The sequence below is a fragment of the Haliotis rufescens genome, unplaced genomic scaffold (assembly GCF_023055435.1).
Source record: "Haliotis rufescens isolate VD_foot unplaced genomic scaffold, xgHalRufe1.0.p SCAF_16, whole genome shotgun sequence".
In the NCBI taxonomy this organism is placed as follows: Eukaryota; Metazoa; Mollusca; class Gastropoda; order Lepetellida; family Haliotidae; genus Haliotis; species Haliotis rufescens.
This window is the reverse complement of record NW_025963846.1, coordinates 8,631,554-8,654,421: the sequence shown is the minus strand read 5'-3', so window position 1 is coordinate 8,654,421 and position 22,868 is coordinate 8,631,554. Positions and strand designations below refer to the sequence as shown.

The window sequence follows — 22,868 nt, the reverse complement described above, 5'->3', positions numbered from 1 at the left end:
ACTCTTCCACGTCCGTGCAACATGCGATGCTGGAGTTATTGATTGCAAAATAGGAGAGAGCGCTTTTACCTCGCATGCCTGATGGATTCTCATAAAATATGCTGGCAGGTCACGTGATCTGTAGAGTTAGCCATCATGGATTGTTGATCGCGAGGATGGAAGTGAGATGCTGCATGGTGTAGACACCCGAGGCGTTTGTGATATCTCGTGTCTGCTGTAGTCGGGTGTGAGCGACCGATCGCGAGGCTTTATCAGCGAGTAGTATGCAGGTAAGAAATGACAGAAGAAGGTCGGTAGCGACCATGGTGACATTCAGTCAACAGCTCTATTATGCAATAAAATATGTGAAGTAAAGAAGTGAATTTGTCGATAAGGTTTTTACAGTTCACCGATATGTGCCACAATGTTGATTCCACGAACGGTGTCATGCGTAGAAATGTGTATCGTGTTGACATTTTATACATACAGGTATATATATATTTACATGGATAAATGTTCGATAGGAGCAACATTATTTGAAACTAATATGTAAACGTATTCGTTAGAATGGTAGACATTCGTGGCATAGTACTCAAGGCAGTAGTGTCACCATTCCCACTGGGCCACTTTGAACATTTCTCTGAATTAAATCGATTGTGTGTCTGCCATTTTACATTGTATTATAATAGACAGACAGTTTCTTTATGTCAAAGTTCAGAGGACGCCCCCTTCTCCAAATGATTGACACATCGACTGTCCATAAGAGTTGACGTGGGGAAACGACTCCATGTCATGTTGATGGTATCTTATCAGTATAAACAACAGACACATACCCAGCCACGAAAACCAAACTGTGATTAAAATGCGGTACACTTATTGACATAAATTCAATGTAATGATTAACATATACAACGTACACATGTAGGTTAGCATACTCTCTATTTTACAATCATCCTTCAAACACTGTTTTTGTTATTTTAAATGTTTTAGAAACAGATATATTCCTTTTAACACTAATAATTTGTCATTCTGATTCAACTGAATATTGTTTTTATTATGGCAGTTTTCCTCATTTATCGTTATGTCAGAGACCATAACAAATTTTATTTTATGGTATCTGGTCATATACTCGTATATTCGTTAGCCTGGTAACAATTACACTATTGTGCCTGCAACAGATGTGCACTCGGGAACACTCACACATACTTATTTATGAGATGACACGGATGACTGAATGAACCCAGATGCATTGCGCTTCAGGAGCATCGTTCATTGCACACTCAGACCACTATAACAAACAGAGCGTACGATTGTAGCTTGTGTCTATCTATGTTCTTGTTAGAGGGTACTATTGTAGTGTTTGTTGTTGTTTTGTTTGTTTGTTGTTTAACGCCGCACTCAGCAATATTCCAGCTATATGACGACGGTCTGTAAATAATCTAGTCTGGACCAGATAACCCAGTGAGTGATATCATGATCGATCCACGCATTTGGGATACGATGACATGCATCAACCAAGTCAGCGAGCCTGACCACCCGATCCCGTTAGTCATCTATTACGACAATCATAGTCGCCTTTAACGACAAGCATGGTTTGCTGAAGACCTAATCTTACCCGGATCTTCACTGTTGTAATGACTGACATTATCTTGAGACTATATATCTATGTTCTTGGCAGAGAGTACTGTTATTATGGCCGACGTTAGCTTGTGACTATCTCTCTGTTCTTGTTCGAGGGTTCTTTTGTAATGATTGAGATTAACTGTTTATTATTTATCTATCTCAGGTCTTTAAAACAACAAGGTACAAACACAAATAATCTCTGTTTTTGTTTGAGCGTTACTGTTGTAATGATGGCGATTAACTGGTGATTATCTATCTGTTTTTTAAGTAACAAAACACAACAATTATCTGCTTTTGTTAGAGCTTACTGTTGTAATGATTGAGGTTAACTTGCAACTCTATAACCTCCTGTGTTTTGTTAGTGAGTTATGTAGTAATGATTGACATTAACTTGAGACCCGTGAAGATCCGGGGTAGAATAGGTCTTCAGCAACCCATGCTTGCCGTAAAAGGCGACTATGTTTGTCGTAAGAGGCGACTGACGGGATCGGGTGGTCAGGCTCGCTGACTCTGTTGATGCATGTCATCGATCTCAATTGCGTGGATCGATGCTCATGTTGTCAATCACTGGATTGTCTGGTCCAGACTCGATTATTTACAGACCGCCGTCATATAGCTGGAATATTTCTGAGTGCGGCGTTAAACAACAAACTAACATGATGTCAATCACTGGATTGTCTGGTCCAGACTCGATTATTTACAGGCCGCCGTCATATAGCTGGAATATTGCTGAGTGCTGCGTTAAACAAAAAAACAACAAATATTAACTTGTGGCCTATATCTCTCTGTGTATTGTTACAGACAACTGCTGTGACATTTCTCAGTGACGTCTTGTGTTGCAGATGACTGGCGAGAGCAGGCTAGAGTGGGCAGAGACAAGTGGCGCCGAGGAAGCCCGACGCCAGGACAGGTATGGGGGCAACTTCTCAATCCCCCAGTTCAAACCCTGGGGCGCCCAGGGGGCTGTAGCCACGGTGTCCGTCATATTCACCTTCTGGATCGTGCTGGCAAATGCCTTCCTCATAGCAGTAATCCTAACCAGCAGATACCTACGTAAACAGAGACCCACGCTGTATGTCGTACAGATCGCAATAGCAGATCTAGCGGTTGGGGTGTTTTATTGTCCACTCGCTGCCGACTTCTACCTCAAGCAGGTGTGGACTCACGGCTGTGAGAGTTTGTTTATCTGGAATACATTTCTGTACTACACAACATTCATTAGTGTTCATGCCTTGGGGCTGATTAATCTAAATCGTCTTTTGGGGCACTGCTGTCGTCTTCGATTTGGCCCCAAACTGAAATTAGCCATAAACTTGACCTTGATCCTTCTGCTGTGGTTCTACCTGGTTTTCTTTGGTCAATCTGTCCAGAACTTCAGAGCAACTGAAGCTGTCATCGTTCACCCTAACCTCTTCTGTCATGCTGATATCTCCTATACAGGTGCACTCGCGTCAAGTCTCCTGGGATTTTTCGTTCCGGCTGTTTTGACCGTCATCTTTTTGGTCATTATAATCATCAAAGAGAAGTTCTCCCATCCCACTCACCATGAGCTTAACAGGATAGAGGACAAAGTGTTCAGTCTGAAGGTTCTGTGTGGAGCCAACGCGATCACTCTGGTAATGTCACTCCCGTGCTTTGTTCTCATCGTAGGGCTTAGTCTGGGAAGCTGTGGATCTCTGGAATGTATCCACTGGATCTTGCCCGTCACTACGGTCTTTGAATGGCTTCTGTTTGCAAAGTCAGGTATTCAACCCGCGATCTGGCTCATCAACCCAGACTACAAAACCGCCATGCTGCCCGTCGTTCGCTTCATCAGACGACAGCCAGGCATGGACACAACGGAACTGGTAGAAGCAGACGATAATTCGGATGAGGATGAACCTCCGAACGAGGGATCTGACAACCGCGCGCACAAACCTCAGTGTGCAGAGGAAGCACCGGCAGGTGCAGGGTATGGAACCAGTTGTTGACTTGAGAATACTTCAATTCAGGGCTTTGGAAGCAGACCTTGATGTCCTGTAGGTGTTTGGAATTAGTTCGTGATGTGACCGAGAGAACGTTTGAGAACAGTCTCATGATTCCTGCCTGAGGAATAACTATGGTATTAGAACTTTGGAAGCAGCTGGGTGCAGTGTCTGGTTCAATGCATCTTGGCACAATACGATTACACGGTAGTTAGGTAATCGTGATGATACACCGGGTGAAGGAAGACCTATATTTGTCAGGAACTCCAGCGTTTTAACAGTAGAGACGTTGATGAGAATCCAGGTACAATTGATATATAAAGTTGTGGCAAACTGCACGCTCAACTACATACACAAATACATATGTTGCTGCTGAATAGGACTTGACATGCTTCCAGGACAAAGCCTGCTTCTGTCCAAAGTTTGAACCATCTCATGACCTTAAGTGAACAATTTCGATTACGTTTATGCTCTTCATGTACATATGAACCGCTACCGGGGAATCTCTCAAGTACCAGGGTGTTCAGCTCTTTTTATAGAGTATATATGTGATTTGAACACCAACGCTGAAATGTGCTGTTTAGGAAATTAAAGTTTCTCTATTCTTACTGTTGTGGGTTACCTACCCCATTTTCTAGGAGTATTTGTACCGTTAGGACTGGACTATGCACAGAGACGCCCTAAGCACATTAGAACTAGCGGCCATGACGGGACCGGCAACGCACGACTACATCAGCTACATCAACTCATCCCAGATGTGACCAAGACGGAGTGTTACATTCTGGATAATGTCTCTATTGTGTTAAATCCGTTTGGTAAATGACGGTAACTAAATCATTTTACTTCACACCTTGTATATCATGCACCACAGTATATTTATAATTGTAGAAAGGATGTTTTGCGCCTTAAAATGTTTAAAACCTGTTTTAAGTCAGCTCAAGCCTAAATCCGGACACAACACATCGAGTGTTTTTCTTTAGGTCTCAAAAGATGAAAAAATAGACGTTTTCTTTTTTAAGTACTATTTGTCTCAGTGAGTTAATTTAGGACATAATTTAGTAATCTGCCCCTGAAATCATCTTTTTTATATTTTAGAATTGTGGAGAAGGGGATGCGGGGATTGGGTAATTACGTTAAATATCTTGTACGTCTGAGGTCATTAGGTGTGCTCTCAGTCCCCAGTGCTGCAAGGGGTAATGCTATTCACCCTGTGTATATGATTGTAGATATCACAGTTGTGCAAAAGGAAACCGTTTTTATTGGATCAGCTCAGTTCTTGGTAGAACAAAAGGAAGTTGACTTCTGTTTTCAGATGTTATTGTATTGCTATGCAAAAGGCAGGATGATTACGACACTGGTCGGGTGATGCCTGACCCATCCGTTCTGTTGTTTGCTTGGTTGATTCGTCATCGAAATCAAAGTTCACATATACAAAATGATTATTTTATTTTAAGGGGAGTTTTTTTCAAAATGCATAGAGCGGTAGAGTGGTCGAGCGGCAAAGCGTCCGCGGGGTAAGCGGGCTCAATCCATTGCTGGGACAGTCATGGGACATTTGTAAGAGAGGCGTAAGTCCCTACTTCTCACAAACTTTCTGAATGCAGCTGTGTTATTTCTTTCTAGATTAAAGGACAAACCTCTTTGTCATGTACATGTACACCAAACTGAACTTTATTTAATGAGACCGCCTCCGTGATCTAGTGGTAGAGCGTCCGCCCGGAGAGCGGAAGGTTCGGGTGTTCGATCCCCGGCCGCGTCATACCAAAAGATGGTACTTGTTGTTACCCTGTCTGGTCCTCGGCATTAAGGGCTCAAACAAGGACTGGTCGGCTCGGGGTCAGTATACTGTGTCTGAGCGGGGTATTCATGTTAAACTGCGGCATGGTATCTCAGTGGGCTAGCACTTTAAAACGGCCTCAGTCCGGACTATTACAAGTAGCCACACACACGTGCATGTACGTCGCTATATAAGTGCAATAATCTTGGACGCGACGTTAAACCCAATTTCAGCCCACAAATTTAATAAAAAGGTCAAGGCGGGAGAATAATCAGTCTTGTATATTTGCCGAAACAGATTCTATAGGCGTAAAAGGCAAAAAAACATCAGTGAAGACACCAGGTGTTCGAGAAAAGGTTAAGCATGTCAGCGTCATATCCATATGACACATTTCTGTCAAGAAGCACGTGTTTGGTTCATGTGACAAGTTTTAATTTTTAAAATGCATATATTTCTTATACGCATTTGCACAATTCAGTCACAGAATGTGTACCATGTACTCTGTCTAGTGCACCCATATCGAAAGCCAGCAAAGCACAACTATTTGTTAACACAATATGTTGATTCTGCTGTGAATATTAAATTAAAGCGAAACGTGTTTAATATGTTGTGTATACCATGCTGTGCATACCACACTAACTTTGTCAATGATTTTCAAAACGAAGTTTTCAGAAAATGTAGGATGCAGGTTTAAAAAATACTTTTACTCAACAGAATAAGTATTTTTTTTTAAATTGAGATGAAAATATCACTATTTATCAATATATTAGTTGTTTATTTGATAAAAAAGTATATGTGCCAGTGTGTCTGTCATTACATAGAATGTTGGCCGACGCTTGCAGCTATTGACAGATGCGTACGTAAAACATCTTCCCAGAACGTTGTTTTGGGTTTGTTTAACCGTACCGTTACTTTCAAAATACAGAATCAGAACAAGTGAAAACTTTCATATAACCGTGCGTGTCTTCATCATGCATGGTATGCATATCATGCATAGGTTCCACAAGGCTGTATAAACTGTCGGGAAAAAGAAAGTATACACCCATGTTTGATGGTGGCTAAAATGGAAATAATGGTTATTCGATAGTGATGTATTTGATACGGGTATCACAATTCTATTTGGACCTTAAGTTTACAGTATTTATGCGACTGTTTTCAGCTGGTAACGTTTTGAATGCGTATGTATAGTTTTTGGTCAAATTCATTTTTTTCAAGTGTGTACTTTCTTTTGCCTGGTAGGTAACATACAGACACCCACTATTTCAGTTCCGGTATGCGCCTTAGATCTAGACCTGGTTGCTGCTAACTGTCTTACTTCATGATTGCACTGGTCAGTATTGTGCACAGTTACCTTCTCTCTACTGCATTTTACCTGTCAGTTTGTTGCCATATTTTCCATTTCGGAAAACGAATATTTGTTATTTATTTGTTGAATGCGGTTTCAAGGACATGTGTCCTGTTTTTTACCCTTTGGTGCATTGTTATCAGTGCTTATGAAGATGTATTACCTTATGATATACATTGTTATCATTTGGGGGTGCAAGGGAAATTGGCCCTGTACTTCCCTATGCTGCTTTATCAGTTCTAATGAATACGTATTACTTTATGATATATATTGTTATCATTCGGGGGTGCAAGGGAAATTGGTCCTGTATTTCCCTATGTTGCTTTGCTATCAGTGCTAATGAATACTCATTACCTTATGATATATATTGTTATCATTCGGGGGTGCAAGGGAAATTGTCCCTGTATTTCCCTATGTTGCTTTGCTATCAGTGCTAATGAATACGTATTACCTTATGATATACATTGTTATCATTGGGGGTTATTGGGAAATTGTCCCTGTATTTCCCTATGTTGCTTTGCTATCAGTGCTAATGAATACGTATTACCTTATGATTTACCTTGTTATCACTGGGATTTATTGGATGGTTCTAGGGGGACAGCGCTGTTAAGACCCCTAACCGTTTCATGACAATGCTTGTTTTATCTTGTTGATCGACTTGTTGACTTAAATAAAACGTTTTCTTTCACAGACCTGTCATGGTTTGAATGTCAGTGCTAACTACCAAATATATTTTCTCCATGGATAGCACGCGGTTTGTACAGGAGCGTCGCACAGGAGGGCGTCACACCGCAGTAGACCTGGCCTTGCTCGGACGCCTAGGCCTTGATCACGTCACATGGGTACGGTGCCGCCTCCGTGGTCTTGTGGCTAAAAGATGGTACTTGTTGTTACCCTGTCTGGCGCTCGACATTAAGGGGCTAAAGCAAGGACTGGTCGGCTCGGAGTCAGTATACTGTGTCTGAGTGGGGTATTCATGTTAAACTGCGGCATGGTATCTCAGTGAGCTAGCACTATAAATCGGCATCAGTCCGGACTAGTACAAGCAGCCACACACACACATACGTACACGTGCATGCACGTCGCTATATAAGTGCAATAATCTTGGACGCGATGTTAAACCCAATTTCACCTCACCTCACCTCACAGGGTACGGCAGGATACCGATGAAACTCTCTTCCGCTATATTGATGTTTCCAGTATTTAAAGTACACTATTTCTCACCCTAAAATAACAAAGAGCCAAGTAGGCGTTAAAATGTTTAAGCTATTGATCCCAAAAAATTATATCGGAATGTCAGGGAAGATCTTGAAAATGTGCGCTCTCATGTTGGGCAAATTTAAATCCCGCACAAACTATTAATGCCCAATGCCGTATGATAGTTGTATCTGCGTTCTCGTGAAAACCGTATTATACATATGTTTACGTATGTGTGTTTGTTGTTTGTTTGTTTGTTGTTTAACGCCGCACTCAGAAATATTCCAGCTATATGACGGTGGTCTGTAAAATAATCGAGTCTGGACTAGACAATCCAGTGATTGACATCATGAGCATTGATCCACGCAATTGGGATCGATGACATGTATCAACAAGTCAGCGAGCCTGGCCACCCGATCCCGTTAGTCGCCTTTTACGACAAGCATAGTCGCCTTTTACGGCAAGTATGGGTTGCTGAAGACCTATTCCACCCCGGAATCTTCACGGGTCTTAACGCCACACGATGACATGCATCAACCAAGTCAGCGAGGCTGACCACCCGATCCCGTTAGTCGCCTTTTACGGCAAGTATGGGTTGCTGAAGACCTATTCTACCCCGGAATCTTCACGGGTGTATACGTATGTAGCATGCATATCTATATCATGTTAATGTTCTATGTCTGTGACATCCATGTACCTCTTGTACTGCTGATATCGGGTACAGTGATTCCAGACATGAGTACAATGTGTGAGGCCCATTTCTGGTGTCCACAGCCGAGATATTGCTGGAGTATTGCTAAATCACTATAATGTTGGTAACTGTCGTGTGTGATAAGCCCTGTTCTGATAGACATAATGAGGATCTTTTTCTGCCAGATAATCACAGTGGGTTGTTGGAAGGGGTCTGTTAATATGATGAGTACATGTATTGTCACATGTACGAGCGCAAAGCTTGAATCGATTTAAGGAATATCAGAGTTCCCCCCCTTTAACTGTTGTTCCCTACGTGGGTAACACACATCGCCCACACATTGATGATGGTAGCCTGTACAACTCCTTCAAATGTTGTATGGTGTATGGTTTCTTCATATTAAAACTATACATGTTCATACACAGCACCTAGCAACATAACTGTCAATGCTATATTCACCAGAACGCTTTCGATAAGCCCACAGTGTGGTATAGAAACTTACTGCCCTCCTGTCTGCACGCAATGCTCCTGATTGCGTTATTAACTGCTTGTGTGTGTCCACTTGTAGCGTTATGACCTGTAGCAGTAGTCTGTAGTAGTAGTATGTAGCAGTCGGCTGTAGCAGTAGTATGTAGCAATAGGCTGTAGCGTGGATCGACGGTCATGATGTCAATCACTGGATTGTCTGGTCCAGACTCGATTATTTACAGACCGCCGTCATATAGCTGGAATATTGCTGAGTGCGGCGTTAAATAACAAACAGAAAACAAACTATATTGCTAGCATATTTCTTAAAGCGACATAAAACGTTATTCACTTACTCACGTATAACATTTTCCGAGAGATAAACAGCACGTGCTTTCAGATATGTGCGTGCTATTGAATCATTTGAAACCGACGGCTGCAAAGCTCTGACGTCATGATAAATTTTGATGATTTCCTCAGCTCCCGTGGTAACTTAAACTGTCTGATTTACAAAAAATGACAAAAACCAAATATAGAAGTTTTTTCAGATAAATGTTGTTCAAACTTGATCGTGAGTTTTATTCATTTCAATAACTTTTGTTCCTTTTCTATCAATGAAATCATAATTATTCGGCGGGTAACCTCTTCATATTTTTAAAATGAAACGTGTGTACATCGTGTAGGAATCTCACACAAAACAACTTGGAAGGGTAACTTGACCATTGAATACATGGCTTCTGTGACAATTGTGTGTGTGTCTGTGTATTTCTTATAATTGGGTTATTTGTCTGGAGCAGTTTGCATAACATATGACAGCTTGACCAAAACTTATTGAAATATTCTCCATTACAACAAAATGTAATGAATGCGTTATCCTTTTCGACAAACAGAATGACAATGGGTTTTTTTCAAATGTGGGACTAAGAAAAAAAAGAAGAAATGTATCCATAAGAGTAAATTATTCACAGTGAAAAGACTGAATGTTTTCCGGGATCCAATCCTATAAACTACATTGTTCAACTACTCAGATTGCAGCACACACTCCTGTTAGTTTAACAAAACATTGTGGATGTGCGGGAGCAGAGTTTTACATAACCCTTACAATACGTCACAGTGTACACCTCCGCCCTTCCTTTCGTTGGGATGGTTATCAGCGCGTCAATATGTACGACGACATTGTGCAATGCACTTCTACCTTGTGAAATTACTAGGATGGGTCATATATGTGTAATCTAAATGTGGCTATGAGGGGATGTTATCAAGAGATAGCCTTCTGTATGGTTTTCTATATACCTTCTTTTCTATATGCATATAAGTGGGGCAGTCGGGTAGCCTAGTGGTTAAAGCGTTCGCTCGTCATGCGAAGACACGGGTTCGATTCCGGACATGGGTACAAAGTGTGAAGCCCTCTGGTGCCCCCGCCGTGATATTGCTGGAATATTGCTAAATGCGGCGCAAAAACATGCTCACTCACTTAAAATATATTAAAGAGTGAATGAGTTTGATTTTACGCCGCATTTATCGATATTCTAGCTATATTATAACGGGGGACACCTGAAATTTAGAGTCAAACATTGTACCCATTAACACAAGAACCGAAATAATTTTAATTATATTTAATCCATGCGGATTCAGTGCAGAATGGGTAACCCATGTTTGTCGTAATATCCGACTTGTTAAGATCGAAAGGTTATAATGTGTTGTAGGGCCTGTTCCATAGAGCGGAACTTTCGTAAACCTTTGTTAACCGATGAGAGTAATCATCATCATCATCATCATCATCATCATCATCATCATCATCATCATCGCGCTAAGATGGCACTCCTACTCGACGGCGTGGAGCGTTGGTCATTGGTTTAGCTTTAGCCAGATTAGATAATTTACTTGTTAACTGTAACGGGTGACGCCCGTTCATACATTTTTTTTACAAATCAACACAAACTATATTCGCATCCCGCCCTGGAGCGTGTTTGCAGAATGACAGGGCTGAGAATGAATAATGATCCTTCACAAACGTATCCTGCACGAGTGAAACAACGGAAATTGCGCAACACATGACTAAGTACTATTGCCGTTGCCGCGTGTAGGCCAGCGTAGCATCACCCTACAATCTCCGCGAACAAAGATGACTACTTAATGACGCTAAGCCTCCGCTTTGCACAGACTGTATGCATTCCACGTGGCTCTTTTGGCACGGGTTTTTGTCTCCCACTGCACTACGTATACCACAATCACACCCCGTCGACCCAGCTTTAATCTACGAATATAGCATTGACGTTCCGTTCTGTACATCTTCCAAATCTATCTTTACTATACAAAAAACATCACAACCTCCACGTAATAGGGTTCGGTGGAAGATCTACTTCCTGGTGCCATGTTTTCAATGTGCTCAGACAATTGTTGATCACTGTTCTTAAGATGATTAAACGATTGTTTTTGTTATTTGGTTTGGTGAACTTGTTCCCTGTCGTGGGAAGGACATGCGTGTTGTCACAAATGTTGACGTTAGTTTGACCTTGGATTGAAAGTTGCTAACATTTAGATAGTTAGCTCAGTTGATTGGCTTTGCTCATTAGCACACAATAGATCGGGCGGTGACGATGTACTTTGTAAAGGATAACAAGCCAGGTAAACGCAGTACCACATGGCCCCGAGTACTTATTTTATTTATTGATTAGACAAAAAACGATATTTAAAAAAACCCAAATCAATATTATATAGCATGATTGCCACTGGTTGTAACTTTAGACTACATGAATAGACATTAATCAAATTCACTGGCCTGACTTCATAAGGCGAACTGTGTTTGTCATTTTGTAGATCGGATCAAACTTAAATATAACGACATCTGGTCACATTTCTCTGATAACAAATGTTGTTTGTACATGTTTTATCCTATCGTCGTCATATTCGTCATTGAGGGTCCACGTCTGAAATAAAATATATTCAATCAGAATAAATAAAATGTTGAATTTGCCACAAACGATGCCTACTACTACTATCGATACAGCCTATTTGGTATCGAATACTGGTACAGAATACTGATGCAGAATTCTTGTATAAACTGATAAAAAGAAAGTATGTACCAATGTTTGATGGTGGCTAAAATGGTTGCTAGGGGCTCCCCGACCGCGTCATACCAGAAGACGTTAAAAGATGGTACTTGTTGTTACCCTGTCTGGCGCTCGGCATTAAGGGGCTAAGGCAAGGAGTGGTCGGCTCGCAATCAGTATACTGTGTCTGAGTTGGGTATTCATGTTAAACTGCGGCATATGGTATCTCAGTTGCTACCACTATAAATCGGCATTAGTCCGGACTAGTACAAGCAGCCACACACACACACACACACGCACACACACACGCACGCACGCGCACACACACACACACACACACACACACACACACACACACACACACACACACACACACACACACACACACACACACACACACACACACACAGATGCACGTCAATGCACGTCGCTATATAATAATATAATATAATATTCAATTTTAAAAAGTTAACATGAACACTAAACTGATATACACTACTGGTGAATACTACTGATATACAAGTGTGAGCATGTTCTTATATCACCCGCCGACAGTGAAATATTTTTAACGCGATGACGACCTTCAATTGCCTGAATATATACATGTAATGCATAACGATTTAAGAAAAATTGAACCAATTGAAATTACAGTGCCATATTTGTTCAAAGTATTGACAATAGCCATCCTTTTCAACAAAAATTCTTGTTCCTGAAACTGCGCCTATTATCGTGACACAGAACGATGTCGCCATGGACACTGAATAGGTCCACGATGTCACTTAATTGGCTATTTCACTTAGCCTGAAACAGACACGAAATACACTCTTTCGTCCCGTCTCCCTTATAGCGCCATAACACACATGATGCTGTGTGTGTGTCTATATGCTTTACAACACAACAATAATACTCACACTATTCAGTGCACGCTTTCCTACACCGGACCTCGTGACACTTGACACCTGACCTTGGTCACTCTGACAATAAGTTCATGTTTACTGACACCGACATTGCTCATTCCCTCACGTCCAACGTCGCGGACGCTGTTGCAGTTGGCAGCCGCAACATGACCGACGGCGACAGCTCATTACGTATTTGCCTATCTCTATGATACCCTATATCAGTCTGCTAATGACGAAGTGGCGCCGTGTCCACACGTATAACAGATGGGTTAATGCCGCTTCCTTAATCCTTGTCTAACACTGGGGATGTTTCAAGTTTACGCGTGCTCAGCTGGAGTGGTCACGCGTCTTTCTGTGTTGACGGCTGGGATTATCGACAAACTGGCCACTTGACGTCACCGGTGAATCAGATCCGATACTGGCCAGTGGTCAGGTCCCTTTGCCAAAACACTGTGACACATTGTTACGGTACTGGCAACGGTGAGGTGAGGTGAGGTGAAATTGGGTTTAACGTCGCGTCCAAGATTATTGCACTTATATAGCGACGTGCATGTACGTGTATGTGTTTGTGTGGCTGCTTGTACTAATCCGGAATGATGCTGATTTATAGTGCTAGCTCACTGAGATACCATGCCGCAGTTTAACATGAATACCCCACTCAGACACAGTATACTGACTCCGAGCCGACCAGTCCTTGTTTTAGTCCCTAAATGCCGAGAGCCAGACAGGGTAACAACAAGTACCATCTTTAAACGTCTTTTCGTATGACGCGGCCGGGGATCGAACCCCGGACCTTCCGCTCTCCGGGCGGACGCTCTACCACTAGACCACGGAGGCGGTTAGTACTGGCAACGATGTTTGTTGATACGTTCGTGGTGATTAATGTATACACTCACCGAGCCTTCATTGGCGTGTGCAGCCTTATAGCGAGGTGCCACACCACATTTAATAACAAGTGTAATTTTTAAAATAACACATTCTTACATTTTCTAGTACTCTTTTGGTTATAGACCCATCGGAGTAAGGCAACTAATCGTCAGCACACAAAGTCAGCGATCTAACCCACTCAACCACCCCCCGAAAGAGGTACACAAAGTACGTGACTCTCAGTTGTCGGACTTCCATTTTAGTGGAAGCCTTGGTGGCGGGGTAGGGTAGATCGCTGACTTTGTGTGCTGGCGATAAGTTGCCTTACTCTGAGAGCGTGGGTTCGAATCCCGGATTCGATTAACAGATTGACTATAATGATATGAAAGCATCCGGTGATCTTTAACGTCTTTCGAGTAGTATGCATGTTAACTGATGTAGACGAAACTGTAAGGATTTCTTCCATATATTTAAATTATATATTCTATAGTCAAATCTATAACCCTGTCGTTGCGGACAATATTGCATTACAAATTGAAAAATCGTCCAACTACACAATTCAACCACTTGTCAAGATGAGCGTGTTGGTTGGTTGGTTGGTTTGTTGTTTAACGCCTCACTCAACAATATTCCAGCAATATGACGGCGGTCTGTACATAATCGAGTCTGGACCAGACAATCCAGTGATTGATATCATGAGCATAGATCCACGCAGGTCAGCGAGCCCGACCACCCGATCCCGTCAGTCGCCTTTTACGACAAGCATAGTCACCTTTTACGGCAAGCGTGGGTTGCTGAAGACCTACTCTACCCCGGATCTTCACGGGTATGAGCGGGATGACGTTTCAATTGATGTACGGTCAAAAAGGAAGCCACTCTTCCATCTAGTTTCTACTGTTATCTATTATGTGGGGGATAACGACACCTGTTTTGTTTGTTTGTTTGCAATATGCCAGCTATATGACGGCGGTCTGTAAATAATCGAATCTGGACCAGACAATCCCGTGATTGACATCATGAGCTTCTATACGAGACATTTAATTATAAGTGCACATGAAGTACAAACAGATTTGCAAGCCTTTGGGTAAATCATACATTTTGCGAAGCCAGTCTTTGGCCATATTAATTACAGATATATCTTAAGTCGTTACAGGAGAAATCGAATTTTGATATAAGTGCTCATTAAAAAGCACAATATGACCCTAAAACATGTTCTTAGTTTCTACTGTATTTGCTTAAAAATATTTCTAAGTTTTCCCGTTTTGCTAAAAAATCGATTATTACATAATGCCTTTATTGTTCTTATGAATTCCCAAATGAAGCAAATCAAACGTTCATTGGGTTAAGGATGAGTTATTAAAACAACTGATGTTTTTTTTCAATTGTCAATATATTTTTAATTGAGAATTTCATAATATCAGTGATTTCACACGAAATATAATTATGACACACAGGGGAAAGGTTAAGTCAACTGCCGGACAAAAGAAAGTGTACATTTGAAAATTGGTTATGACCCAAATATTACAAACGTAAACAAAACGTTACTAGGAAATACTTTGTCGCCAAACAGCAACCGAAACACTGCAAACCTGAGGTGCAAAACACAACTATGATACAGGCATACTATACCATCGAATAGCCATTTCTTGTTTGTGTCAATTTTAGCCACCATCAAACATGGGTATGTACTCTCTTGTGCCGGGCTGTGTAATATAAACGTCCATTTTTAAATGAGGTATATATCACACAAGCAACTTAACCACCTGAAGACAACGAAGTTTATTTTTGCAAACATAAAATACTAAATATGTTAAATAATGTATAATATTCATTTAAAAATAAGCAAACTGTTACGTCCCGCTCTCCGGCAATGAATCCAGCCTGTTTCATCAAAAACATTTTTTGAAAAGAAAAAAAAGATTATGTGAGTTTAGAATACGGTGACCATCAACCTCTGTACAGTTTAAAGAGACACATGCAGGAGAAGGGTGGTATTCAGTAACTAGTCTTAGTCTCGTAACACACTGTATGTATATCCTGTGTGAAACCACCACTGCAACATGAAACATCCTACAAGTGGAAACCTTCTCCTATTGAACCTTCTACTATTAACAACCTTCCACTATTGCAACCTTCCACTATTGCAACCTTCTACTATTGACAACCTTCCACTATTACAACCTTCCACTATTGCAACCTTCTACTATTGACAACCTTCCACTATTGACAACCTTCCACTATTGCAACCTTCCACTATTGAAACCTTCTACTATTGACAACCTTCTACTATTGACAACCTTCCACTCTTGCAACCTTCCACTATTGACAACCTTCCACTATTGAAACCTTCTACTATTGAAACCTTCTACTATTGACAACCTTCTACTATTGACAACCTTCCACTCTTGCAACCTTCCACTCTTGCAACCTTCCACTATTGACAACCTTCTACTTTTGACAATCTTCCACTGTTGCAACCTTCCACTATTGACAACCTTCTACTATTGCAACCTTCCACTTTTGCAACCTTCTACTATTGCAACCTTCTACTACTGAAACCGTCCACTATTGCAACCTTCTCCTATTGAACCTTTATCTATTGACAACCTTCCACTATTGCAACCTTCCACTGTTGCAACCTTCTACTATTGCAACCTTCTACTATTGACAACCTTCTACTATTGAAACCTTCCACTATTGAAACCTTCTACTATTGAAACCTTCCACTTTTGCAACCTTCTACTATTGCAACCTTCTACTACTGAATCTTCCACATTTGCAACTTTCTACTATTGCAACCCATCCGTTATTGCAACCCATCCGCTATTGCAATCCTTCTCTTTCGGCAGTCAATGAACGCCATCAATTCTCCCGACAAAGCTACAGAGGGTCACGTTCGACCACGTCTATAGCAAAACATTCCAGCTTTTCGTCATAAAGTTAAACAATATTAAACAACAGATACAGAAAAACCTTCACTCACGAATCACTGGTGTTCGTGAAAAGCGTGTCTTGCCCTACCCACAATACCTGTTTTGAGTGAAGGTTAAGTGCACTAAACTTTGGTGCTAGAACATTCTACGGCGGTAAAACGTTTTGTTTTTTGGTAATTAGCGCTTGAAGACATCTTTAAAGTTTTACAAATCTTTAGGTGAGATGTACCACTGGAAGTTAATAAACTATATACACATCGCACACTTATAATTTAGCCAAGAAACGTCGTTATAAAATAAATAGCAGTTGATATCTTTAAAAGTGGCATGTCCTGAAAGCAGTTCAATTAAGGAACCAGACCGTAGTTACATTGGTGAACGAACTTGTATCTTCCGAGTGTTTGGGCGTAGGTGGGTGTTGGTTTGGTAGGGGGCTCTTCTATCTCATGAAAAACATTCAAGAGATATTTTTTAACAGCTAGAAAGAATTTCTTGAATAGTCCCACTGACATTCCGTTCGTAAAACACTCAAACGTTCCCTCTCCATGTTAAATATTATATGTGAAATCTATCAATACGCCATCTCACACTTTGTGACACGAGCTTGAAACAGCAAACAGAACGTGTGATTGTAAATTAATTAATCCCTCTTAAATAAACACTTCCGGGTCACACTTGGTGACCTCTCCGTTAGCGCATGCACAACGCTCCCAATCGAAGCTGAACACCAAGAATAGTGTTGACAATAATGAAGGCATTTATTGTTGGTTAAGTGTAAGAGAAACACGAATGTTTGACCACACGGACCTGTGTGTAATTCTCTGTTGTCTCACAAAATAGCCGTTACAGATGAGGCTGTGATTCTCGTCCGCCGCTTCCACAGTTTGTTTACTGTGTCCTCTGGATGCATCGACGTGTACTTTTTAAGTAATAAAAATCAACTTTTGAATATTTTTTGTGCATCAATTAACAATTATATAAATACAATGAACGCTACCTTTACAGGATTTCCTTCTTCCTTCATCTACCATTCTACGCCTTTGCACTACATGTGCACCGTGTTTGTGTTTTTTATTCTTTACTTCCATCCTACTTCCTTAAACGGAATTATGGAACGAATTGGGGAAACTGTATCAAATGAACCACAGTTTATTATGAAATTATATTTTTCGGTTTCATATTTTTATGTTGCATAATTTGTTTTCTTTCTCACCGCCTTCCTCGCCACTGAAAAATAATATTCAATTATTTTGTAATAAACTATATTTTGTTATCATATTGATTACAACGGTGAAATTTGTGGGTCCAAATCCCGACAAACACAGACTCAGACACACACACACACACTCGCATGCACGCACGTACGCACGCACACACACACACACACTCGCACGCACACACACACTCGCACGCACGCACGCGCACCAAGCTGGCACGCCGTGATATAACAGCTATCTCATCAAAGCGACATTAAACATCACTCACTCAGTGACCTGACACGCTATATGTTCATGGAACGCTTTAGATGGGCTTTGAGTTGAGTGCCGAGATAATGAGATGACTCGTGGTCGGAAAGAACAGGATATACTCGTATGGCTTTACCGAACTTCTTATCAACTAGGTTCAATTCCTACAACACTGAACGCATTCTAAAGAATTAACCCAGCTTTGATATTGTCCTTAAATGCTTTGTCCATTATATGATAAATGTAAACGTCAGATTATCTCAAGGCATGCCCCCTCGTGTCGGTATGTCCAGTCGTGAGGAATATCAACTGGGAATACTGCTCAGGTATTCCTATTTCATCCCAGACATCCACAGTGTACCGCATGACCCCGGGAATGTCACACAGAGGAGCATGACATTCAACTGATGTTGCCATGGTAACCCGTTTAATATGGTCAGATTATGGGTCAGATGTTACTGCAAATTCAATCACTATATCATGTTAGTGGCGTAAAAGGCAAGCTTGTGGTGAAAATTATATGAACGGATCACTGAAAATAAGTAATGACACCAGGTGTTCACGAAAAGGATAAGCATTTACTGCTCTACAGGAAGCACCCGCGTTTTGCACAGTTTGCATAAAATTGTAAGTGTCTGTTGCTTTACGCCGCACAGCAGCATTCCTGTCTTAAGTTGGCGGCCTGTAAAGAATCGAGTCTGGACTAGACAGTGGAACACTACATCTTCAAATTGTCAATGCAATCTTTTTTTCACTGTTAGATGTTTATTATTACATAAAGGAACACCACATATGAAATTGCAAATTTCATTTATAAACTTTTCTCCATGTTACACATGAATAACAAACTCCATAAAGATCCGGGTTAGAATTAGTCTTCGCCAGACCATGCTTGTCGTAAAGGGCGATAGGCTCGCTGACTTGGTTGATGCATGTCATCGTATCCCAATTGCGTAAGTCGATGCTCATGATGTCAGTCACTGGATTGTCTGCTCCAGACTCGATTATTTACAGACCTCCGTCATATAGCTGTAATATTGCTGAGTGTGACGTTAAACAACAAACAAACAAACATGATCACCGAGTCATTATACTGTCAGTATGATTCAGTCACTGTGTTATTTTTGGCATATCATATGTTATAACACCAATTGCTATTAAAACATAGTAATATCAATACCGCTTCAATATGCTATGCATCATTTAACAAAACGTTGAAGCTTTGTGTTGACAATACATCCTCTTTATTTCATGTCATACATCATCCAATAAAAGAACATGGTCATTTTATCGTCAATGTCATCTTGTGTTATAGTGTATATTTTAAAATGAAAAGCATCAACATTTAGTCATAGTATAAGCCACACTATCTATGTATTATGATATATATTATAAAACTAAAAAATAAATATATTCATTGTATTGGCAATGATATCTTTCAATAAAAAAATACCCAATGGCATTTAATTATATTTTGTTACTAACGCCCTTTATTTTATGTTAGATATCATCAAATAGAAACCTATTAAATCATTGTATTGTCAGTACTATCATTTGTAAGTAGATGGTCTGTACTGCGTGGTACGTAGGTCGTGGTTAAATCGTTATCTTTTGTGAGTAGATGGTCTGTACTGCGTGGTACGTAGGTCGTGGTTAAATCGTTATCATTTGTGAGTAGATGGTCTGCACTGCGTGGTACGTAGGTCGTGGTTAAATCGTTATCATTTGTAAGTAGATGGTCTGTAGTGCGTGGTACGTAGGTCGTGGTTAAATCGTTTGCTAGCCAGGCTGAAGACAATAACACACGACGTATAACACGTGCACTGTCGGCGTACTCGATACTTGTATATGAATACGGTACACCACGATCGAAGAAATTGAGATTGTGGATCTTTCCAACCAAACCCCATGAACAAGGTTTGGTGTAGGCCAACAAGGACTGTGGGTTGGATGTGGTATTCGAACTGCCGGCAAGCGGATCCTGGCAGAACTTTGGAGAAAGCTCCTTAGTCAGCTGGGCCACCCGTTGTATGTGTACCTGGGTGTAGCTCATGACAGAAGCTATTGTGAGATTTCAGTATGTCCATATTTAAATTGTTTCTAGACCGCCTCCGTGGTCTACTGGTAGAGCGTCCGCCCGGAGAGCGGAAGGTCCTGGGTTCGATCCCGGTCGCATCATACCAAAAGACGTCAAAAGATGGTACTTGTTGTTACCCTGTCTGGCACTCGGCATTAAGGGGCTAAAACAAGGACTGATCGGCTCGGAGTCAGTTTACTGTGTCTGAGTGGGGTATTCATGTTAAACTGCGGCATGGTATCTCGGTGAGCTAGCACTATAAATCAGCATCAGTCCGGTCTTGTACAAGCAGCCACACACACACACACTACATGTGCACCGTGTTTGTGTTTTTTATTCTTTACTTCCATCCTACTTCCTTAAACGGAATTATGGAACGAATTGGGGAAAAGGTATCAAATGAACCACAGTTTATTATGAAATTATATTTTTCGGTTTCATATTTTTATGTTGCATAATTTGTTTTCTTTCTCACCGCCTTCCTCGCCACTGAAAAATAATATTCAATTATTTTGTAATAAACTATATTTTGTTATCATATTGATTACAACGGGGAAATTTGTGGGTCCGAATCCCGACAAACACAGACTCAGACACACACACACACTCGCATGCACGCACGTACGCACGCACGCACGCACGCACGCACGCACGCACGCACACACACACACACACACACACACACACACACACATGCACGTCGCTATATAAGTGCAATAATCTTGGACGCGACGTTAAACCCATTTCACCTCACCTGAAATGTTTCTGGAATGGCCGTTCATGACAACGTTTTTGCTTTGGCTACACCAAATGACATCCGTGCCAAATCAAATCAGGGTCTATTATTTCACGCATCAATCAACAGTACTGTCTCGATGACCTGTAAATACTCGAGTCTGGACAATGCCAACGGGGATTAGGCCAGGCAGTCAGCTACGTCTCCGAGCCCACCCCACCATCTTTAGTCTGCTCTTACGACAAACATTTGTGTATGTATGTAAGTATGAGTATGGATACATGAGGGCTGGCGCCGATGTAGTGGAGGTGGAAGTAGGGGTTTGGAGGGACATGGGGGAAGGGGGTATGTATGTGAGCATCAGTGTGGATACATGAGTGAGTGAGTTTGATTTTACGCCGCTATTAGCAATATTCCAGCAATATCTAGGCGGGGGACACCAGAAATGGGACTCACACATTGTACCCATAACGGGAATCGAACCCGGGTCTTCGGTGTGACGAGCGAACGCTTTAACCACTAGGCTATCCGACCGCCCCTATGGATACACGAGGGCTGACGTGGATATAGTGAGATGGATGTAGGTGTATGATGGAGAATGATGCGAGGGGGTGTCTGTGTGTATGCATGTGAATATGAGTACGGATACATGAGGGCTGACGTGGATATAGTGAGATGGATGCAGGTGTATGATGGAGAATGATGCGAGGGGGTGTCTGTGTGTATGCATGTGAATATGAGTACGGATACATGAGGGCTGACGTGGATATAGTGAGATGGATGTAGGTGTATGATGGAGAATGATGCGAGGGGGTGTCTGTGTGTATGCATGTGAATATGAGTACGGATACATGAGGGCTGACGTGGATATAGTGAGATGGATGCAGGTGTATGATGGAGAATGATGCGAGGGGGTGTCTGTGTGTATGAATGTGAATATGAGTACGGATACATGAAGGCTGACGTGGATATAGTGAGATGGATGTAGGTGTATGATGGAGAATGATGCAAGGGGGTGTCTGTGTGTATGAATGTGAATATGAGTACGGATACATGAAGGCTGACGTGGATATAGTGAGATGGATGCAGGTGTATGATGGAGAATGATGCGAGGGGGTGTCTGTGTGTATGCATGTGAATATGAGTACGGATACATGAGGGCTGACGTGGATATAGTGAGATGGATGCAGGTGTATGATGGAGAGTGATGCGAGGGGGTGTCTGTGTGTATGAATGTGAATATGAGTACGGATACATGAGGGCTGACGTGGATATAGTGAGATGGATGCAGGTGTATGATGGAGAATGATGCGAGGGGGTGTCTGTGTGTATGCATGTGAATATGAGTACGGATACATGAAGGCTGACGTGGATATAGTGAGATGGATGCAGGTGTATGATGGAGAATGATGCGAGGGGGGTATGTGTGTATGCATGTGAATATGAGTACGGATACATGAGGGCTGACGTGGAAATAGTGAGATGGATGCAGGTGTATGATGGAGAATGATGCGAGGGGGTGTCTGTGTGTATGCATGTGAATATGAGTACGGATACATGAAGGCTGACGTGGATATAGTGAGATGGATGCAGGTGTATGATGGAGAATGATGCGAGGGGGTGTCTGTGTGTATGCATGTGAATATGAGTACGGATACATGAGGGCTGACGTAGATATAGTGAGATGGATGCAGGTGTATGATGGAGAATGATGCGAGAGGGATGTCTGTGTGTATGCATGTGAATATGAGTACGGATACATGAGGGCTGACGTGGATATAGTGAGATGGATGCAG

The 22,868-nt window shown here is 41.5% G+C and overlaps 1 protein-coding gene across 1 annotated transcript; it reads left to right on the top strand.

Moving 5' to 3' along the window:
- Position 1: 1 nt before the first annotated feature.
- On the top strand, positions 2-4,555 carry LOC124134206. Its single transcript, XM_046498924.2, has 2 exons — positions 2-269; positions 2,445-4,555. The coding sequence occupies exons 1-2, from the start codon at positions 264-266 to the stop codon at positions 3,570-3,572; spliced, it is 1,134 nt and encodes a 377-aa protein (XP_046354880.2). The 5' UTR covers positions 2-263; the 3' UTR covers positions 3,573-4,555.
- The last annotated feature ends 18,313 nt before the right edge of the window (positions 4,556-22,868 follow it).